The following is a 22,352-nucleotide window of genomic DNA, read 5'->3' on the forward strand; positions in this document are numbered from 1 at the left end:
ATTAAGGTTATTTGCGGCTTCTATTACTGCTTGCTTGGCAAGGTTAAGATTATTGCAGCCTGCAATTGCATAATCTGCCGCTGTTTGTCGGTTGTAAAAGATTAAAAGAGCCATTCAAGACATCTAAGTGTTTACTAAGCTGGAGCGTCACCCCAAAGAAAGTTTACTGCTCTACATATTCATAAGTCCTGAAACCGTAGGGATCTTGAAAGGTAGATGGTTGTTCGTGCTCACTTTGTTCTTCACACATCCTTCGGTAACAATGAAAGTGTAAATTGTATGTGCGTCGCGTTTGTACTTTATCATTCATTGTATCATCTGACAATTTTCGCACCATTTTGACGCATTGTGTTGGCAACTGCATATATCTGCAAGACCTCTTCTGCTTTACTTTAAAAAGGAAACCGTAATGCAAAAGTCATGCTGTTACCAAATGAACTCAATTTGCTTTTATTGAGAAGAATGTTAGATTGGGTTTTTGATAAATGTATTTATTAATTTTTTATTATTATCAGCAGTGGCATTACCATCATTATTAGCAAAACTACAGCTGTGTAATATTTGTCAACTCTGGTCCCCGGTGTCTGAACTGTTACACACGCAAACCACCTTGTATCCAGTCGTAGCCTCCGGCAACAAGCTAAAGAGTCAGATCCCCGGTAATAAATAAGTAAAATATTATTCTTAAAGTGATGTTTGAAACTTACTAAAGTATTATCACTACTACTTATTACTACGCCCATTATGATCACTGTCATTGTGTAATTTTTGTGCCGTGAATAGGCTATATTATTCATTACATCACCGCATTACGTGCGCAGCCATAAAACGATGTCATAAAACGAAGTAAAGGCAGTACTGTCGCTCGTTGGCGTGGCAGGTTACTGCATTGGGCTCTGTTTTCGAGGAAGAGCTTTCCGGAGCTTAAATGACACGGTAAAAGAGCTGTTCGTGTACTGTATGCTTTCTAATAGCTCGGCTATTTTACTTGTCTATCTTCAAGAAATAATCGCGGCCAATAACAACATTTTTTTCCTATCTGAGATCGCGTCGCCGACGTCCTTGCACCCCGCTGCCTGGCTCATATTAAAACGTGGTCGCTCTTGTTATCCCTGTAAGGAAATGTGAGCACTTCAGACTCTAGAGGTCTCCATCCTTCAGCATCCACCTATCTCACTCGTCTCATTGTGTGCAAGGAGTGGAGAAAGAGAGATCGGAGCCCAGAGGCACCTAAATCATGCATCCTCGGTGAAAACAGGCGAAACTCCCATCTGCCGGGCATTTGAATTGAAGTGATCGCAACAAGACGCCACTTTTCTCCATGAGGGCTCGATCGCTCCAATTTTGTGAGATATGCAAGTTGGGGACCCAGTTAAATATAGATGTGTATGTCATTTATCCCGAAATTTCTTCTGGACTTTTCCTATGTGACTGTACCTTTTGGTGACTCAAATGATTAGTAAGGAAGGCAGAATAGCTTCTTTTTAGATCTCCAGTGGTGGATTTTCAGTAAATCTCCGTGTCACGATGCCTGCAAGAATCCGATCGCTGTTTCTAGGTAAGTTCACTCTACATGAAGCACATAATGGGGAGACAAACTTTCTATTGTTTCGCGTATCGGATTTCGCAAGCAGGTATTTAATCATGTACGAAACATCTGTACATCGGCTTGTAAGAGTACAACATTGTATTTTGTAGTTCTTTTTCTGATTGCAGAAATGTTCTTTTTAAATCTCCAGTATCATAGTGTTGGTTGGTCTTGAACGAGAAACCACAAGCCTGCCGTTATTCACGAAGACAAAAATTCATTTTTTAAAAGCGAATAAGTGATTAAAAGATGATGTTTTATGAAAAAATATTTAATTCTGCTCCCGGCGTAAGGCAATCTCTGTTTTCAAAAATAAATTCACATATAATAGGGCACGAAAGTTACTTCATTAGAAACAAACCTCTTCCAACAGGCGTCTGTAAAGCAAATTGAAAACAGATGCTGGATGTGCCCAGAACAGGGAAATGCGAAGAGAAACGGATATTGATTGGAGTTCACGGAGAGGAAATTAATTAGTCATTAATTGGCAGCGTAAACGTTGTTTTTTACATTTCTTTTGTCCATTCTTAGATGTGTGCGAAGTATGGTGTTTTTTTTTTTTTTTTAGAAAACGCAAGAAATGGAATATGAATAAACTACTTGCTTTAACTTGACACCCAATAGCAAAATAATAATCGGAATTATGTAGTTATTCGGTGCTGCAGGAGGGAGCCGGTAGGGTCGGGGTCCGAACATAAAGGTAGATGGATAAATCACCGAGGTTTACGCTTTCACAGTTTAATTCCAGATTGCTTTACTTAAGCGCTATTTTTCTGCATGGTCGTCTTTGTAGTTTTCTGCGAGTGCCCGGATTTTTAAACCGGCATATTATAATTACTGCACCAAACTTTGCGATGGTGTCTACGACGTGTAGCCTACATGCAGGGGTTCAAAATGCCGTGTTCTGACCTTCTTCCACACTGTTCACGACGCGCTCTAAAACTGAGATCCATATAAGCAGCCTATTTTTAGATTTCTTAAATTTCCTTTTTTATTCTCGCTCTGTCATTCGACAGGGTCAGCAACCCTGAAGTAGCCTAAAACAAAAAATAGGCACAGATTTATTTCCATTATTTTCTTATGGGGTGCCCTGCGGGAAATAAGACGTCCATCTTAGTGCGCGTTAAAGTGTACACCATGTGAGTAGTTTTGGGTTTGAAGCCCTGGATGTTTAGCGTTTGCAGTGTCAGCTCACGGAGGACCCAGGATGCTCCACCAGCCCACATATTGCATGGGAGCATGTGATCGCAAATAGCCTGGCAGCGTGGAGGCTTCATCTCTTCAGCCATACCGGTGTCCGGAGCTGACATGAACCTGAACATGACCGTAATAATTAAGCTTCCCAACAAACAAAAGTGAACCATCCTTTTCATGTCATTCGGTTTTCTTCGAACTGCATGTAAACATTTGCCTAATAGTCTTTAATGTGTCAATATATTAACTGGACAATAAGTTCATGTAGTTTTTCATAATTATGCCAGGCTGTAGGCCTATTGTAATTTCGAACAAAACAATATGATCAGCATGGTATATTTTAGCTCATAGAGTTTAATACATTGCTTGGGCCATCGTCGTGGCAATTCCAGAAATACTTTCACAACATGCAAAAAAGTTCTATCACTTGTACGATAGAGCAAAATGATTTATAGACTCAATTTAACATGGATCCGCGCCACTCATAAACGTAGCATCGTCTTTTTTTTATTTAAGGGAAAAAAGCGATCAATTACTGCCATTTCCTCTTCGTTTCTTTAAAGACTCGGGAAGTCTCTAGCCGTCCACATTTCCATATTTCCGAGAGGAGAAAAAAAATTATACTCAGCGCTCACATTACAAATGAGCGAGGCAATTAGACATTGTCAGGTGCTTCAGCCGCCTTCCGATTTCGCGACGACCGCGGGCGCGTCCGCCGTAGCCCCGGAGCGCCGCGCGCTAAATGCTGCTGTTGATGAATAGTTCTCGGCTTCATTGCTTGAGCGATGAGGTTGAATTGCAATAAAAATTCTGAATCACTCTCCAGGAAATCATGAGGGTACTGTAACCCCCTGAGCCTGGGGGGTGGGGCTCCTAGTGAAATAGTGCATCTCTGGTCTCATTAGGTTATTGGATTTAAAGGAATGTTATGACCATCATGAGGCTGGGTGTTATTTTATTGACAATTTTTTTTCTCTGTGTGTCTCCCACGTGTGTTTTTATTTCATACTAATTCTCTTCATTTGATAATGTTTTTTTTTTTGGTGATTGGGGGGGCTCCCTAAGAAGGTATACAGGTGCTTTTAAATTGTTCATCATGTGACGGGAGAGTCAAAGATTGCCGTACGGCTAACGGAAACGAGCGTGCACCCGCTAGCGTGCACCCACCAGCACTCGGGGACATTCCTATAGGGTACCTAACTGCGGCTCGGTAAACAAACCAGCGGGTCGGTGCCGGGTTCCATCCACGACGGCTTCTCCCGCCGCCCACCTGATGGCCAGCGTGTCCTGATCGCACTAACGAGGTTTGTCGTCTACGTTGGCAGACCGACTGCTCGCAGATGTTCCCCTTATTATATAGCTCGGGATAATCCTCCCTGGCTTTTATAGCAGTTTTATAGTCTCATTTATTTATTTATAACTCAATTGTCTCTGGATCAAGAAGAACAGATTTTATGTAATCGGTGGGCTTATGCATAATGAAGTGTATTATGTGTAAACTTAGGATCCATATGCCACGTAAAAAGGAAAGACTGACGTCTGACGTTTGCAGTTTACATTTTTACCTTTTCTTTCCTAATAAAACAATTTTGCCTTTCTGAGAAAGGCGTGTTTTCCAGTTACAGTCCTTTTCTCGGTTCAGTGTTTGAACAGCCGGACATAAATGGAGTATCTGTGTAAACACTAAGTGGATCCAAGCATTTGTCTCTCCGTGCTGCTCTGACACTTGGGGCGGTTACTTTTTGGGTTGGTTTGGAGTCGTTTGGCCTGACCACAGCATTTAAAGAGGTTGGCTTGAGCGGCCGTACGGTAATTTGGAAATTCCTGTGGGTGCGATCAGAGTGCTTAGTAGAAGCTTTGCTGCCTACTCCTACAAAACAAACAAAACTCCAAACTCTTACAAAACAAAAAGTCAGGAGGTTAAGCTCCTGTGATTAACCTTGTATGTTGGCGGTAGTGTCTAGTAGATCCTTAAAGAACCCAAGCAGAGTCCTTCAAGGAGAAAACTCTAATGGTTATTTTAGGTTTCAGTGTCTGTGATCGGAAGGTTGTTGGTTCAAGTCCCTTGGTTGGCATTGTGATGTCATTGTTAGGCCCCAGAGCAAGGCCCTTAACCCCAATTTCTTCAGGGATTGTTTGACCACGTTTCTCAGTTATATGTGACTTTCAGAGGGGGAAAGTGTCTGTTTAGTTGATGTAAGAGAGGCTGATGGGAAATTAGTCAAATTAATGGTCATTAAGTAGGATGAATCTACTGGGCTGTCGATGTGTGAAAATGCGTATAGCAGAGGGATAAGTACTGGCCTGGCTTATGACTGGGCCCATTCCTTGAGCAGCCTGCTCACAGCAGTTTCTGCCATTCACTCACGGCTGCAGCAAATAGGAGGTCGGTCGTCCCTCTACTCGGGGCAGGAGTCTTAATGTGGAGGAGGCGGCACACGGGCGCCCTTACCCAGCGGGGCGGCGGGACGCATCAGCCGGCACACAAAGAAATCATAGTGACCCCCCCCCCCCGCCCCCTCCTCTACTCTGTTCCTGACCCGTGTCATCCTATCCCAATCACTGCCCCCCCCGAGCTGAGCAGCAGGACATTTCATGCCCTTGCTGTCTCCGTGGACCGATGTCACGAATTCCCTGCCTGGCACACTGACTTTTCCACTGTCTTACGTCGGTACAAACCGAGGCGGGATTGGCAGTGACATTTCCAGCCCTATTCCTCACTGTTCATACTCGATTAATCGCATTTCCGTAGCGCGATGATAGGAGGAAAGGCCCCTACTGTAATGTCGGCTTTTACAGTGTGCCCTTTGATTTATGAACAAACCCTTGGAAAAAAGGGCCCTTTTCATACTTGACCTCACTCTCACCTCAAACTATTTCTGCCATGAAAAGAAGAGTGTATTAAACAAACAAAAAAAAAACGGAATTAACCAGTATGGAGTGAAGGTCAGCTAAGAGAACAGAAACGGAATATTTTGGCATCCCGTGTTGGTTTTCTTGGCGTTATTTTGTTCCTTACCTGCCAGAACTTTTCAGTCTCGCTTTTCAGACACAAATATAAATCCCCTGGTAAGAATAGACGTCAGAGCGAAGTTTATTTAAACATTCGGTTTTTAGCTCGCGTGGGTGTTGAGGAAATTTGAAAATGTGTTCTTCTTTGCATTCGTTTTATCCTATCAGGTGTTGTGCCAACTTGATCCTTGCGTGGGGCTTTGAAACACTGCACACCTGGTTCTGAGCGACACCGCTGACCACGCGCTGTGTCCTCGTTACAAGGACCCCCGCCTGCACGCACCCACCCGAGCCGTGACTCATTAAATCACTCCCAGATTGTTGTGGAACAGGAACTGCCTATTTTACTTTACAGTTAACCTTTGACAGATGTGCTGCAGCGGTTTGGCTCCAGCAGCAATTAAAACCACATGTGCCGCGTGTTTTCGTTGTTTAAGATTCACAATTCTTCTTTAAAAGTTATTCGCCATGCATAGATGACTCCTCCCACCCCATCATGGGTTTTATGAACTACAATTCAGCACTTGCACTTCTCACAGGATTTTATAAAGCTGTTATTGTTGTTACTCTCCAAGGGAGTGGTCACCTCGTACTGATTCCTGCAATGTTTGAGTGAGGCGTGAAAGCTAACGGAAGATATCTAATGACTGATTTCCCCGAAACCTTTGCAACAAGTACTCTGTGTCACTATGACGTGATTTTTTCCAATGGGCGTTTGTTCATGAGGAATCTTAAGAGCCTGGGAGAGAGGAGACGACAGCCTTGCAGGTCCCACCAATCGGGGCGCGCAGGTTGCCACGGCAGCACATTTATATACGGGACTCAGTGCCGCTGGAAAGACTTAAGGCCTGGGAGCTGTATGTGATTAGGACGGTTCGGTCTGCCAGTTTGCCTGTTTCGATATTTGTAATGGACAGTGTAAGAACTCGCTCCAGGCAGGATGAGGAACAAACTGAGTGATTCAGGGATGGGAGGAGGGAGCAGGGGATTCATTTGGGTTTAGAAGTGGAGACGGGTTTAACGGAACAGCATCCAAACAAGGGAAGCGCAGTGAAAAGGACATAGGCTTTAGTTCGAGGAGGAGATTAAGGAGTTAGGTGTAGGAAAGTGTATTTCAGCTCAGACCTCAGCGTCCCCTAGATCCCTTCCCCTTATCCAGCTCCCAACACACCTGTACCAGTATTAAGTGTTCCTGACCATCAAAATGAACTGGGAAACATTGCAGTAGGACGTCAGGGTACGAGATGTTGGCATTGTGGTGCAGCTGAAGTGAAGGACTGTATTGGTCACCTGAAGTTACCCTACTCCTGATGTCCACCTCACCACAGTTTGCAGTTACATTATGGTTTGGTTTATTTATACCGCTGCTGTCATTCTTGAGCTGATGCCGGTAGCCTAGAGGTGTTTTGGCACGCTTGCTAACACAGCACTACAGTCCTATGGTAGAAGGTTCAGCGTCTCTGGACCCCGAGTCGGATGCCAAGTTCAGCAGAGTAAAGCCTTCCGTGCGGCTGGAAACCCAGAGGAAGGGCGAATCGCCGCGGCTCGACATCCGAAACCCTCTGTCCCGGGCAGCCTGGATGCAGCTGAGATCATCTGCTAAGTGGGTAGAGAATATGCTTCAAGGCTCAGAGCTGTTAGCAAACTCTGCGTCCCGCGCGCAAGCGGTGGGCGGCGTGTCCTTGTCAACTACTGCCTCCCGTTTGTTCCGGAAGAAACGGTCAGCGGTCCCTCCCCAGCACATCTGCACATTGGGAAAATAATGAGGCCCAGAAGTCGGGAACGTGGAGCAGAAGTCCGCCTTTGTGGGACAGACGGGGATTTGTGATATCTGCGAGATGGTTTTGCAGATGTATGAGCCTTGGATTGATGACTCTTTCCAGGCCTTAAGGGATCAGCTCATTCTTCTCATGCAAAGACCTCAACCGTCAGCAGATTCCATCAGTTCAAGCAACTTCTGAAGGAAATCATCTGCTCTCTTCAAGAGACCGTTCTGGATTGTCCAGGTGTTGCTTTAGAAGTCTGGAGGGAGGGGTTTCCTCACCGAGATCAAGATTCCTGATTTGATTTTTGTTCATCAGTAAATAGGAATTTTTATTTGAACCGCTAGTCAGTAACATATAACATCCAACAGGCACTCAGAAACAGTGACTAAGCAGACATGTGACTAAGTACCTTACAGGTACATATTTATGGAATCCTCCTATCCATTTTCTATACACATTTATCCAATCCTGGGTTGGGGGTGTCCAGACCCCATACTGAAAGCTATAGGCGTAAAGGAGGCAATAACCTAGGGCGGGGTGCCAACCCATCACAGAGCACGAACACCATTCACACCCTTAGAGAATTTGGTAACTCTGATTCATCTTAGCATGTTTTCAGACTGTGGGGGGACCCAGAGGAAATCCCACAATGACACGGGGAGAACATGCAAGCTCAACACACCTAGAGCTAGGATGGAGACTCGAACCCTGGTCCCAGAGGTGTGAGACGACAGTGATAACCAGATAAATAAATAAAAGAGGTGGCTGTAATGGAAGATATAGCTAAATAATTGAAAAGTATGTGAACATTAAGTTAAACATAAGAAAGTGAACCGTTTACAAGGTTGTACTTTTATTGCTGTGTTGAGCCGTCGAGCCATAGGGGGTAGAAACTTTTTCCCAAAGCGGTCACTGACCATCCTGTTGCTGATATATTTTTGGCTGGACTTCAGTTTGGCAAACTGGGTGGGTTGGGTCGTCACAGTCCCCTCTTTGCTTTGATGCACCCTCTGGGTGTCTCAAACCATCCCACAGAACAGCTCCGCACTGATTAATTCTCTCAGCTTTATATTTCCAACTCAGAAATCCCTCCTCCCCCCACCAAACACACACTTCAGTGCAAATGAACTCTCCCTGGCATTTATCTTGTAGTCAGTGGGCACGGGGGGGTGGATGAGTGGTTGTACAGCAGGGCAGATTGGAGAAGTTGCGGGGAACTCCGGTCACTTATTGGTTCAAGCATTTGTTAATTCTTTTAGCTGGGTGGTTCCCCGCGGAGCGCCTGTGGGGGGCGCCGGAGCACAGCGACGCAGCCCTACCGGTCCTGGGCCGCGCCACTGCTTTGTCCTCATGTGTCTCCTCGCCCGTTCACTTCCCAGCCTGTCACTTTAATGAAAGAGGCGCGGAAACCCGGCCGGGAGTCATGCTGCCCGTCTCAGTCCAGCTCCAGGTGTTCCCGAAGCCTGCCACTGGCAACCCACCAACTTCCGACGTATTTATTAAACCAATAAACATTAACAAGTATTCTCCTGTTTCCTCTGAAATTGGGAAGTTTTTTTAGATGTCCTGAGAACAACTCTGTCACTTCTCACTGACTGGTGTGCAGCTTTGAGAGTAGCATGCATGTTGTGGGTTCGAATCCTGCTGCTGCCAGAGTTAGGGCCCTTGAGCAAGACTCTTAACCCCAATTGCTCTTTGGATGCTGACTCATTCTCCTTTTTATGTCACTCTGGACACTTACATCTGCGCAGTATTATAAGTATGGTAACACTACATTTTGTAAACGGGGAAAGAAAAACCATTTGTACAAGAATGTATTTCGGGTATTATTTCTGAGGAGAACAAAAGTATTATTTATCAGCAGTGTGGGTCCTGAAATGAGAGCGCAATGTCCAACATCCACGGACTTAAAATTGAGGCACAGGTGATGTACGACATCATTAGCGAGCCACGGGTCCGGGTGTCATTATGTACCAGAGCCAATGCTGAGAAACGCATGCTGCCTGAGTGCAGGGCCGAGCGCCGTTGACTCACTAATGCTCCGGGTCGTGCGGTGCCGTAACGTGTCATGCTCCGAGCTTGCAGAGAGGGTGGACAGACGCTTCGCACGGGAGACCTGTTTGCACGAGCGATTAAGTGACTCGTTCAGGTGCGTCACCCGGTGCTGTAGATGTAGCATCGCCCTGTTTTTTTTTTACCTGCTCTATTTGTGTGCTTTTGGCCTGGAAACGGTTAGCGAGCAGATGGCACCTTTGACTTTTATGAGTCGTTAAGCTCGGCTCGGTGATGGAATCGAGACTTTCCGCTAGGCCGGGCCCGGCAGACCAGAGCCGCTGTGGCTGCAGCATCTCCCCACCGCTGCTTGGCGTGCGGTTGGGGCTTGGCACACCACAGCCCGACCTTACGTTCCTCAGAATGTGGCCCGGCTACCTCACGCCGGCCTCGTCCTCTGTGCTGAAACCATCCAGCTTCCTGCGGCCGACACTGCGGAGCTGGTCTTGCGGTTTCAACCAGTGTGATTGGCTAGATGTGAAGGGCATCTTACCGCAAACCAAAGCAGCAAGCTCATTTTATAGATGCTCTGAAAATGGTCTATCAGCATCAAGCGTGTGGGAGTGGCTTGCCGCTCCGCAGGTTTGGATGCTGTTGCCGTGGTTAGCAGGTTGCATGTTTGAATACAGCAGCCGACAGAGTGTTTTTTTTTACCGTTTTCTGACTTTGCTTTCTAAAAATAAAGAAAACATGTGTACCACTTTAGCTAAGAATGTATAAATAATGTAAATGTATGTTCATATAAGCCAACTATCCTGCTAATCTCCGAGTTCTGCTATTTACAGTTTGGACAATTCTTTATTCCACACTCGACATTCTTTACAAATGCAAAGTTCCCGTTACTGAACGGTTTAAATTATTTGCATGTTATTTCAGATTACGTGTGGGCGGCAAGATACGAGATTTGCATTGATTTATCGACGACGTGAATCATACTTCTTGCCTTCTACCTTTTTACACCATCGCCGTTTAATCTCCTCTGTTTGAATGCTGAGCTTGGGCCACGATTCCACTTGCGCAAATGATGGCGTTTCCCCGTGTCTTTGTAAGAGGATGCATGGAGTGCTGGTCTTTGGCTTGGATTGCTGTCTGACTGCCAGCATTGCTGTGGGAGGAAAACAGCGACGCTGGCAAAATAAAACTTTTAAAATAATTACATTTGGGATGATGTTACTGCACTCTAGACTCCATGGTTCCAGAAATTACAGTTTAAGATTATAGTAATATGAAATATTGTCGGTGGACTGATTGAGTTAATAGCTTCTGAACGGATAACACATTTCTGGGAATAAAATATCTCTTTTCCATTATGTGATTTTTTTCACACATCTGTTTTTGTGCTGATAAACTGTATGGAGTTGCTGTTTTCTGATTTTGTTGTGGTGAAGAGAAGCGTCAATCTTTTCCCTTTCGAATCGCTTTGAGGCAATCATTTAAATGACAAAGAAGCTTTCTGGAAGTGACTCCGGCTTGCTTAAAAGCTAGCTCGTTAGCCTGCGATCCAGTGTGGCAGATTGGATAATGAATTTGAGCCGTTCGTCCTGTAAGTCAGACCTGGCCACTTAAGGACCTTTCATCGCAGCTGAATATGGAAGGTGCTCCTCAAATCGCAGTGCCACTGCCCGTAAAGGGGGAGAAAGCAGAAGACCCTCTGGGTCAGGGAGGGGGGCGTTGGGGAAAATAGAAATGATTGATAGCCCTCCCCCCACTCCCTTACTCAGCAAATTTGATCCGCCCCTGGCAAAGCGCTGCAGATTTTTCAGGGGCCCAGCCCAGTATAGCTACCTAGACCTAGAGGAGGGTGATGAGCAAACACCTTTGTGCAAAACTCACCACGCAGACTTTCCTCTACATCTCCAGCGTCTCCCGTATGGCGGCAACTGCGATGTGTTCCCCGTAGGACTGTGTTTTGCATAATTTATAATTGCCTCTGTGTAGCTGTTTAGCATTTCGTACGCTGCTTTCATTTGCATACAATCAGCCGACGGTGTCAAAACATCTCTGAAGTTTAGAGACAATTAAAGTAAACGTTACTCGCTGTAATAACGTGCCCCCGCACCAAGGCCTGACGGCCCCTGGATTTGGCTGTTCGTTTCATCTTCTGTTTTTATCAGCTCCCGAGGCTTTTTGCTGTTTAGAAACCCTTCAGACAAGAGAATCAGCAGGTACTGTTAGGCTTCCTACAGCTCGGGGTGTTTCACTGTACGACTTTGCGTCTATCTTACTTTGATAGTCCCTAAATAAGTTAGTTTACCTCACTTTTTTTCCCTCTTTATTAACTGTGTGGTTCCTGAACCTTGTTATTAGACAGGAAACTCCAGAGCAAACTGCCGGCAATAGAGTTAGCTGAATATTCCACTTCATTAACACTTTTTCATTCCAGCATTGTGTTTCTTATTTATGTCACAGAGGCATTCAAAATTTGAATACAAAAACCTCCGCTGGTCCAATTAAATTAGAGTGACATCAATTACCATGCGTTTCACAGGGTCCAGCGACTCTATCTCGTAACAGAATATGACGTGCATTCAGCCCCGCGTTAATGTGGCTATGGGATGCACAATTAAAACGAGGGTGAAAATGATAACGACAGGTGTACAGGTGCCCAGAAGGGATTATGGCATGCGGCCGTCTGTTTTCCAGCGCAGTGTGGGCTTACCCCTCTGTTTTTTCTTATCATTTTATTTTAGCATAGGTTATGAATCACCGGGATTTCTCGACTGTGCCTGCAGGGAGGGTGTGTTGACACAGCGGTGCAAACAGGCGCTCGCCAACCGCGGGATGTCACGCTTGCCGGTCATCGGGAACTTCACTCCACAGGATCCAGATCTGTGGAGTCAGAGTAGGAACAAGAGGCACTCCTGCAGGACAGTACTTCATCGTTCATAAGTGCTCGTCCATACAGGGTCTTGGTTGGTGGGTCTGGGTGTTATTTTAGAAAGAATAGGCCACCGGGCAGGGCAGTACCCTGGATGCGACGCCAGTCCGCCACAGGTCACATGCTTGCAATAAAATATGACAGGAAATTTACTCTCTTATCCAAAGCAACATACAATTGAGAGAGCAGGGTCATATGGTCCCTGGAGTAACTGGGGTTATGGGCCTTGCACGGGAACGCAATGGTGGCATCACTGTGCTGGTTCTGGGATTTGAACCAATGACTTTCTAATTACAGGCACAGTGTGCTAACCATGTGACCCCACATACGAAGAGTTGGGGTTCAGGAATCAAACCAACAACAGTACCTCTCACTACACTACCACACCAATAAACAGTTCCGATACATGAAGTTGTTTTTTTGTTTGTCGTCTGTTTGAAGCATTATCAGACAGATTGTCCCGTCTACGCAGATGTGCTCGTGCTCATTCTTCCTACTCATAAGACAGACATCCACAAGCATACTCTGATGGATTTACAACTTAACTCCATCCATCCATTCATCCTTTTATTTGCTACACCCCTTATCCATCACGGTGTTGCAGTGAGCCACGAGTCTAACCAGAAAAGTGCGTGGCACGATATGAGGAGGCTCCTTGGACAGGTTGACGCTAGTAAACTAGCTTTAAGTTGAACTGCGTGAAGGACATTTTCACCTCTAAATTGTGAATTCACTAAATGTTGCCTGGTAATCTTTGAAAGAGGGAGGCCTCACTCGCTCACAAGCAGCCACATGTTTTTGGTTTATCTGTCTTTTTTTAATTGATTCGGCGAAAATGTCTGAGCTCATGCAACCCTGCTTCTCTCTCACTATTGCACGAGTTGCATCATATCTGGAAAGTCATTTCACTGAATTCTTTGTATTTGACCCCTCCTCATTTAAATTAATTAACCTGGAACGTCTGTGGCAAGGCTTGTAAGCTCTCTGCTCGCTTCACTATAGGTTTTTTTTTTATCTGGGAAGCTTGTTGGACTTGAATTTTAAGATTGGTAACATTTTGCGAAAACTCACGCACCTGTTCCCTATTATCCTGCGGAAGTAAATTTGCTGGTTGACTATATCTGTCTGGCAAAAGCTGGCTTGGTAGATTTTCAGTTTAATAGAGAAACAAATATGTTTTGGTGACTCTTTTTCGGGAATCTGGACCTGCATGTAAGCAGAAGGTGCACCACCTGCTACTCCCTGAAATCTTCGCCTTTGCTTGACCACCATGTCACATTCTGCAATGTACTGTTTCTGTTTCTGGAGAAATATTTGGGTGACTCACCGTGGGCCCGCTGTCTTCACCTGACCATCGGTGACACGCAGAAGTTTTAACTGGCAGGACATTGTCCTTCTGTGACAGCTCCTAACGACCCTTGAGGGAGTTGCTGGTCGCTGATTTGAGAGTCGCCCTTTGGCCGCATAGTCCATCACATCATGGAAGAAAGGGTTGGGTTTTCCGCTGATGCCATCAGAGGGTAACCAGGGAATTTCATTAGCTCTTTCTTGCCTGGGGGGGGGCTGCCCCCCCCCCCCACCGCTCTGCCTCTAGTTGTTTTTCCACTCGATTCAATCGGGTTGGCGCCGTTGGAAATGAAATAGTGATTGATGTCCACCCCCCCACCCCCCTTACCGAAGCATCCCCCCATGCTTCTCGACCTTCGTACAGAAGGCCTAGATATTGCGGCGCCTTGTGGAAGAGCTGATGCTGATTGGGGGTGGGGGTGTGTTGGAAGGCTTGTTAGAGGCCACACTTGGGTCAAGGGACATGATGCATGAGGGTGGGGAGGAGCCTGGGGATCTGTCATTGATCCTCCGGCGTTTCCGTGGCTGCGGCAATAATGAGGCCCCTGCTGTCGGGCCGCCTGCCTCCGAGTCTCCAGCAGCACAGTACATCCATCACCCCCACCAGCCTGCCGTCCCCCCCCTCCCCAAGCAGCCTGAAGCCGTCACCCCGGACATGGTGCTCGTTTCGGCAAGACAAATAGAGAACGCCACTCCAGCACGACTCTCCTCAAACCCCCCCCAACCCCCACCCCATGTAACGCACCGTTGTTCTCAGCCAGCACTCAAAGGTTTGCGAGGCTCGTCCATCTCCTGTCCGCTCTCCCCATTCAGCTGGCACCTGTTCAGCGGTTTCGCCTATTCAGGTTACCCGGTCGAGGTTTGATGCAAAAGGAACCAGGCAGCCAGTCCCTCCGTACCCTGAAAGGAAGGAAATGGAATGGTGGCTTAGAGGAGGGAGCAAGGCCTGCTAGCCCGCTAGTGTCCTTACACCATTTCAAAGACCCGCTGTCGCGTTTAAAGGCTAACTCCTCTCTCTGATTGGTTGCCCCTGAAGGTGGCTCACAGACACTTGCAGCCGGTGCTTGGTGTGGCCCCACCCGTAGATACACATATCATTAGCCTCCGCTAATGCTAACAAATCGCACTAGCGCTAACGGATGCAATGATAAGCACTGGTGGCGCTAACGGCCATGCTAAAGGCCTTGCTGCCATTGGAGCTATGTCCTTCAAGTCAGCATGTTTTTCTTTTTAATGAATCTGTTTCCACCGTGGCCATCGATATGCAGTACTGGTGTAAAGAGATTGATTGTTTGGGCATCATGAGTAATCAATGTGGATCTCTTTCTAGCTTTGGGTGTTTGATTACTTCGCTGGCCTGGGCTCACTGTGACTGGCTCCTTATTTATGCACATGCTCCACCCTTTTCTCCAATAGATGACAGATATTATGCTTCGCTTGGTCGCTTCAAAGCAAAGGGTATGTAATCAGAGTAAATTGCACTTTGTTAGCATATCCTGCTTCTGTTATGTCCTCTATCATATATATTGCATCTCTATGTCTCATTTGTATTTAGGTTACTTTGGAAATCAAGAGAAAACACACAAAACTTCAATTATTCTGCCATGAATGTGCAACCTTGGATAAACGGAGGCCACTTCATGATCAGTAAGAAGCTACAAACCTTTGTGTTGGTGATGATTTCAATTGGCCTTGTTCCGAAGCCGCTGAATGGGAAGAGCTCAGTGGAGAAGAGCAGCTACATAAATAAAATGTCTTTTGCTTAAAATCTTGTAGCAATGAGACAAGTTGTTCTGCCAGTGGTATTTCAGTTCTTTATCTCTGCCGGTAGCAGGACGCGGAAAATCTTGGATTCTGCAGGCAATGGGTTGTAATCGGCCGACGGAGATGGCACGTGCCACGGCTTACGGCGGTCTCTTCACGGTCATTGTGAAAGGTGATTAAGTTAATCCACTTGTTTTGTGAAATCCTATTTACTCCGGAGTCAGACGTAAGCGATGCATAAATGCAGCGAGGAAATAATTTCTCACCTCCGTGATGAAACTAGACAAGTGTTAAAATATGCGCTCGCGTCAGAAGTAGGTTTTTTTTTTTTCTGTGTTTATTTTTATGCTGATTTTTTTTATCGAGAGATCTGTCTCGCGTTCACTCTGGTGGCAGGGAGCCCTGCACCTTTAAAGACACTGTTCCTCAATCTTCATGCATAAATCTTCACTAAAATGCACCAGAGGAGAAGGGAGCGCTGTCAAACACCACGGATCACGCCAGGGAGAGAGGTTTTGCTGCGGAGGTGGGCATTTGATTATCTTTGCCCCCCACCCCCAAAGGTATGAGCCAAACTTGAAGCAGATGTTCTTGAGTACAGCCGAGCATTATGGGAAGGCGCACAGGTGTGTTGGTGTTATCGCAGTTTTGTTTAATCCAAATCTATTTTTGCCCCAATTCTGCCTGTTTTTAAAAAAGAAAATTGGGGTGAAAAATGGGAAAAGCTTTTCTCTGAGCTAGAAATTATTCCATCACCGTTGAGTGTCTTCTGTTGCAGTCGAAGTAAACACAGCCACTTTAAAAATTCCACAAACCTGATTCCACTTTCATGGCAATTAAGCGAAAGTCGTAATCAACAGTCAATGCAGCCTTAATGACGGGGGCATGAAAGCGTTTGATTTTAACTGCTTCTGTTTGCTATCTGCTATCCTTTTCCCCCCTTTTTCATTTTCTCCTTCATCCGCACGGAAAGTCTACAAAATCATTCGCAGCTGGCCCGGCCCAAACGACAGCCTCCTCTGCTTTTAAGAGACTAATTTCGAACGTCTTTGATGGTTGGCCTGCCCCATTGCAGGTTTTCTGGTGCCGCTGCAGAGTCTGGGCTTTCGCCTGTCGCCGTCCTGTGAGTGCATTTGGGTAACGGTGCAGTCGGTGTGAGGCAAAGCATGGATTCAAGTGTCAGATGGCCCCGGCCTGGGAAGCGGCCTCATTCGTTTCCCATCTTCTTGAAACCTGAGATCCTTGCTTTAGTGGAGAGTGCTGTTTTTCCTGGGGCCTCTTGAGGCTTCGGAGAGAAGCTAGCCAGGGCGTGGGGGTGGTGTGGGGGTGGGCTTTGAAGCTCCATGCTGAAGCCTCATGCAGCTGCGCCGCCATTATCGCATGACGTTACCTGCCAGGCTCCTGGCAGGACTGAACTTTCCCCGATTTCCCGACCTTATTTTCAACCTTAACGGAGCGGAAAAGCTCAAGAAAGGATGGAGGGTCTTATTAAGTGAAGTATCTTGTGATTCAAGTATCTCTGCCCCTTGGGCCGTAAAGTTATGTCTCTCTTCTTTTTTCACAAAATCCCCCCTAGGTCGGCGAATCAGTGGCACGGCTTTAATGTCGTATTCAGTCCCTTTTCGCCTGACAAGACGGATACGGGCGCTGACATAACTGCGCCCCTCTATCGGCCTTTATTATTTCCCAGAGAACCGTTCGGAGTGATATAGAGATATTGCAATTCCCAGTATTAGGAGGAAGCCAACTTACCATTCATCTCCACTAACGGCTCCCTGTTACTGCCCTTGTAGGCCCCACCTAGATGGCAGGTGATTGGCCATGAAGGTTGGTCATGTGATGCAGTGGAGTCTTGGGCCATGCTTTTCCAGTCAATCATTATTTGATCAATTTCTTCAATTACGAGGGTCCTAGTAGTGCTAATATGGTGTTATAATAGGTACATGAGGTGTTATAATGAGTCATGTGACCCCGTCCGTGCCGTATTTGCTCATTCGGCTGATCTTCCCCGCAATCACTGTTCTTGCAGTTGCATTAGCCATGGCTTGACTGTGAGCGTGAATTATTAAAGTACTCAATTAGTGAGAAAAGATCGCTGCTATTTACTCCCCGCTTTGCAGAAGTATATAACAGGGAATTGAGGCCCATTTCCTCCCGCGTGTTTCAGGAAATAAAAGCAATGTTCGTATTTCAGCCCTCCGCATGCCGCCGTTATGGAAACGAGAGCTGTCCCTTCAAATTACCTCCCCAGTCCCTGCGCTGGCGTGAGGACAACGAGCTCCTCCTAGCTCATGTCACTGGCTTATTACACGAGTATTGACCCATTTGCAACTCTAAGGCTACTGCATTCACAACAGAGGAAGCGTCCCTTCGTCCATTAATTGATCTTACGAGTATCAATTTCCTCTTAAGGAGTGAAACCCAAGCATCTGTGTGTCATGTCAGTGTTTTTTTATTTCTTTTATTTTATTGAGTTGCTGGATAGGGTAGGTGGGTGGGTGGGGGGGGGTGGAGGGCACATCAACACACCTAGAGAGAGTGAGGACAAAGCTCTGTCATTTGGAAGCAAGGAGGCCTTGCTGACCGCTCTGCTGGGGGAGTGGAGAGCTCGACACAGATGCCCCGCAACATTTTACTAATCCTGAAGGAAATTATAGGTAGAGGCAGTATGTTGGCGGAGTAGTTAGTACTGTTGCCTCACCCTGGGACCAGGGTCTCAGTATCCACCTTGTTCTCCTGTGTTATCGAGGGGTTTCCCCCCGCCGTCAAAAGAGCTTCTGAGGTTAATTGCCCATAGGTGTGTGTGTGTGTGTGTGTGTGTGTGTGTGTGTGTGTGTGTGTGTGTACCATGCAGTGGGTTGGTACCCAGTCCTGGGTTGTTCCCTGCCTTGCACCCATAGTCTCTGATGGGCTTTGGACCCCCCCCCCCCCCACGACCCTGAATAGGACATGTGGTTACAGAAAATGGATGGATGGAAATTACAGGTTTACAGTAGCCCAATAAACACATTTAGACAGTAAAGAAAAAAATGCAAACATTAATATACAGTAATAATAAATAATAGATAACAACAATAACACTGCAAAGAATGACTAGGACACTATTGCATGGAATTCTGTAATAATTCCGCAGCAGAAGCCCAGTCACTGTGCCAGTGAAGCTACTGTACATCCCGATCAGAAGCGCTTTTCCATCTGCAGTATCAGGCTTGGATTCCCTCCAGTTCACATTCATGGGGCTTTTTTCACCATTATTCCTGAATTCTTTTCCTGGGCCTTAGCTACCCTGTATCATTATGAAATCTTTTAATATTTTAAGTGATTAAATTAAACGATGTTATATTTCATTCTATTTAATAGCATAAATATTACAAGTTAAGTTATATTTAATCGCGACAAATTTGAGTGCTTGGGTAGCTATAAATGTATATAGTTAACAAACTAATTAAACTAATTAGCTTAAATTGAATTGGACAAAATAGTGTGGTCACCCCTTTGCCGCTTCAAGCGTCGCTAATCGCGATTAAGCAGCAAATGTCACTGAAACGGGAAATTCTCCGTTGTAGCTTTACAAGCGAGAAGGGGATTGGTGCTGTACAGGGGCGGGGCGCAAACGCCTGAGGGCCAGATGTTTCTCAGCCCGGGAAACAAAGCGCTCTCATGTGTGGGGGCAAGACCGTCAGGCAGGGGTAGGCAGCCACCAGGGACCCCGAAAACTAAGGGCCCCATGAAGACAGAATTTCCAGAAGTTATATTTACGGATATAACATAATATGATCTTTGAAATTATATCGGTTATTTGCATTTTTTGGTGAATTTTCAGGACAGACAAAGTTCCAGCCGTTCCAGCTGTAATGAAATGTTGCTACTCTGAGACTTCATGCTTCCTGGATTTATTTCACCACTGGAGTCTCCCGATTGTCTCACTGTCAAGCATACCACCACCACTGGAGTCTCCCGATTGTCTCACTGTCAAGCATACCACCACCACTGGAGTCTCCCGATTGTCTCACTGTCAAGCATACCACCACCACTGGAGTCTCCCGATTGTCTCACTGTCAAGCATACCACCACAAGAGCCAAACAGAAGAAGAAAACATCACAGATACACAAGACTAACACTACACCCCCTTCTCTTTAACCCTAACCCTAACCCCACTAGAGTGATAGACAAATTATGAAATGAGCATATGCAAAAATTCAAGACTAACCTCCAGCCTCAGGGGTGGAGTGATGTACAGGCAGTCTAGGGTCACAGCAAAAGGGCGAATGGTTAAACTTATTAAATTTGCCTCCTCGATCTGCTTTGACCCCTTCCCCCAGATTGCTGAATTTTACTGTCAGCAGGGGGAAACCAGAGTACCCGGAGGAAACCCCACGACGACATGGGGAGAACATGCAAACTCCACACACATGTAACCCAGGCGGAGACTTGAGCCCGGGTCCCAGAGGTGTGAGGCAACAGTGCTAACCACTGCACCACCATGTCGCCCCGCATCCCAACTTCAATTTCATATTATTAAGGGTCCAAAGCACATAGTGCTATTGTTCATCTTATTTCTCTTTCTGCTCAAAATAGAGTTAAGGGGGGGTGCCGTACCCTTGTCAGCCTAGGGCCTCTGCCCGCGCGACCTGCCGGATGTGGTGACGTGGGCAGGGCCCGAGCTGAATCCCAATGGCCGCCGCGGCACCTTCACTGTGCCCCCAAACCTTTGTACCTTTGGTTCTTATCATCCAGAGGATCTTGTCTTGCTCCTCTCGGCTCAGTCTCACCTGCCCGTAGCAGCAGAAACTGGTCTTGTTATATTTAATCGCGTCGATTATTCTGACTGCAATAATCCTGATTACCGTTTGTCTAAATTTACAGCCTTTCGGGTAAAATCGTTATCAGTATCGCTATAAACTTCACAGTGATGATTCATGATGATGATGGCACCAAACCCGGCTCAGTCTTTTGCGAGAACGAGGCGCACCAGTAATCAAAACCATTGATCCCACTTAGGCAGGTTTTCAGTCATCGTCACCCTTGCAGGGATGTCACTTTGTCTTCCTGGGGACTAATGGACCCCACTGGCGTTGGGTTGCCAGATCAATTTCTGTATCTATCATGCTTCCAAGGTCACTCATCCCACGGGTTGGAACATAACCTTTGTAACTGACCCTCAGAAGTGACCCCAGCCATGTCTTCTGATGTGACGGATGATCACATTTAACCCGATTAAGATTCAAGGTGACACATTACATATTCTAGCCAGTCTGTGGCGCCAGGGGTCAGCTTCACCCCCCTCGTTGCCGAGGCAACAGGATAGCCGCACTTAGCAGGCTGGCGCCTTTTATCTGCAGGGCCGAGACCTGCAGTTTGTTGCTCCGCTAACAGTCAGCTTGTCACCGATAGCACCCTGGCACATCGTTAAAGGTCACCACATGCCTGACTTTCTGTCTCCCCTTGACTCAGCTTCATCCCACCAGCAATACGGCAGGGATGAGGTTGAGGAAAGCATGAAAAAAAAAGATGAACACAAAAGCAAAGTGGAGGGGCCGAGAGGTGCCAGTTCGTAGGTTAGCTTAGCGTGATTATTAGCATGACATTCCCCTTCCCGTACTTTCTGACATCACAAGCTGCCAAAGCTGACACCTTTGGGTCAGTCGTAAGATCTTAGTGACTGTCCAGTGCGCCACCAGGCTGGCTGTCTCGGTGTTGGGGGAGGGAGGGGGGGCTTTAGGAGAGTTACAGGGGACACAGTCAGAAGAAACCGGGGAGTTGGTGATAAGATCCGGGATCGGACCCTGGGGAGTTATTTGTAAGTGGAATCAGATTCCGTGAAAGACCATAATAAGAGAGATCCGTGGCATTTAGGCTCTGGCCTGGTTAGAGCGTGGAGAGTCAGGTTCATTAGCTAAGGCCGATGGGCCAGACGGGGGCGCCGCAACGAGAATACCTCCCCTACTGTGGACAATCTACATTGTTCCCCTCATTCATCTTCTCCTCAACATGAAACTTTTATGCAGCAGAGCCAAGCTCAAGGTTAGCTGGAGCACCTCCCCCCAGCCCTGTCCCAGTCTCCTGGCATCTGTGGAGCAGCCGGTCTAGGCTGTCATGCAGAATCAACATAGCCAATGTGTGACGCATGCTAACTGTGAAGTTAAGTCATAGCACTGAAGGCTTGAAATGTTACACAACATGCTCGAGCCACATGTACCTAGAGGAAGGACACTTCCCTCCCATATGATTTAGAGTGAAAAGACCAGCAGTCCAGCTGTTGGGGACTATGCCACCCTTCACAGGAGACACTGGCTTCCTGAACGTCCATCATCGTAAATTTCTTGCTCTTCTATGTATTGTGCCTAGTTAGGCTCAGTAGGTATAGGTTCCTGCTGCATGGAGACAGCTGGAATTCTCAGAATAAACATCACGTAGGAGCTGTTTATGGATGACGTTGGCATTCATCATTTCTGCAAAGGTCCTTCTGGTTTAGCACTGCTGTCAGGTCTTTGAAGGGTGTGTCCTTTAAACACGCTATTTGAAACGACATGAAGACCTGGCAGGAACTTCAGAAGAACGGCCGTGTCTGACCACTGTAGATGTTGTCTGGAGAACCAGATGGAGTGCCTGGGCTTCAAAGCCAACTTTACATCCTCTCCCAGTGGCTCTGTGATGGGAGTGTCCAAATCAAAGCCATGCCTGTCAGAAGCCCTCCAGCACGTGGATCAAGAGAGCTTATAGACCAGCTCTATAGTCGAGGCTGTATCT

At 46.5% G+C, this 22,352-nt stretch overlaps 1 protein-coding gene across 1 annotated transcript in view; it reads left to right on the plus strand.

Moving 5' to 3' along the window:
- The first annotated feature begins 853 nt into the window (after positions 1 to 853).
- The window catches only part of LOC125725010 (CXADR-like membrane protein), a 52,194-nt gene continuing 30,695 nt past the window's right edge, over positions 854 to 22,352 (plus strand). Inside the window, exon 1 of the mRNA XM_049001549.1 lies at positions 854 to 1,558. Within this exon, the coding sequence (XP_048857506.1) occupies positions 1,528 to 1,558 (31 nt within the window). The 5' untranslated portion in view covers positions 854 to 1,527. The remainder of the gene's footprint in view (positions 1,559 to 22,352) is intronic.

This window comes from Brienomyrus brachyistius, unplaced genomic scaffold, assembly GCF_023856365.1.
Source record: "Brienomyrus brachyistius isolate T26 unplaced genomic scaffold, BBRACH_0.4 scaffold59, whole genome shotgun sequence".
Classification (NCBI taxonomy): Eukaryota; Metazoa; Chordata; class Actinopteri; order Osteoglossiformes; family Mormyridae; genus Brienomyrus; species Brienomyrus brachyistius.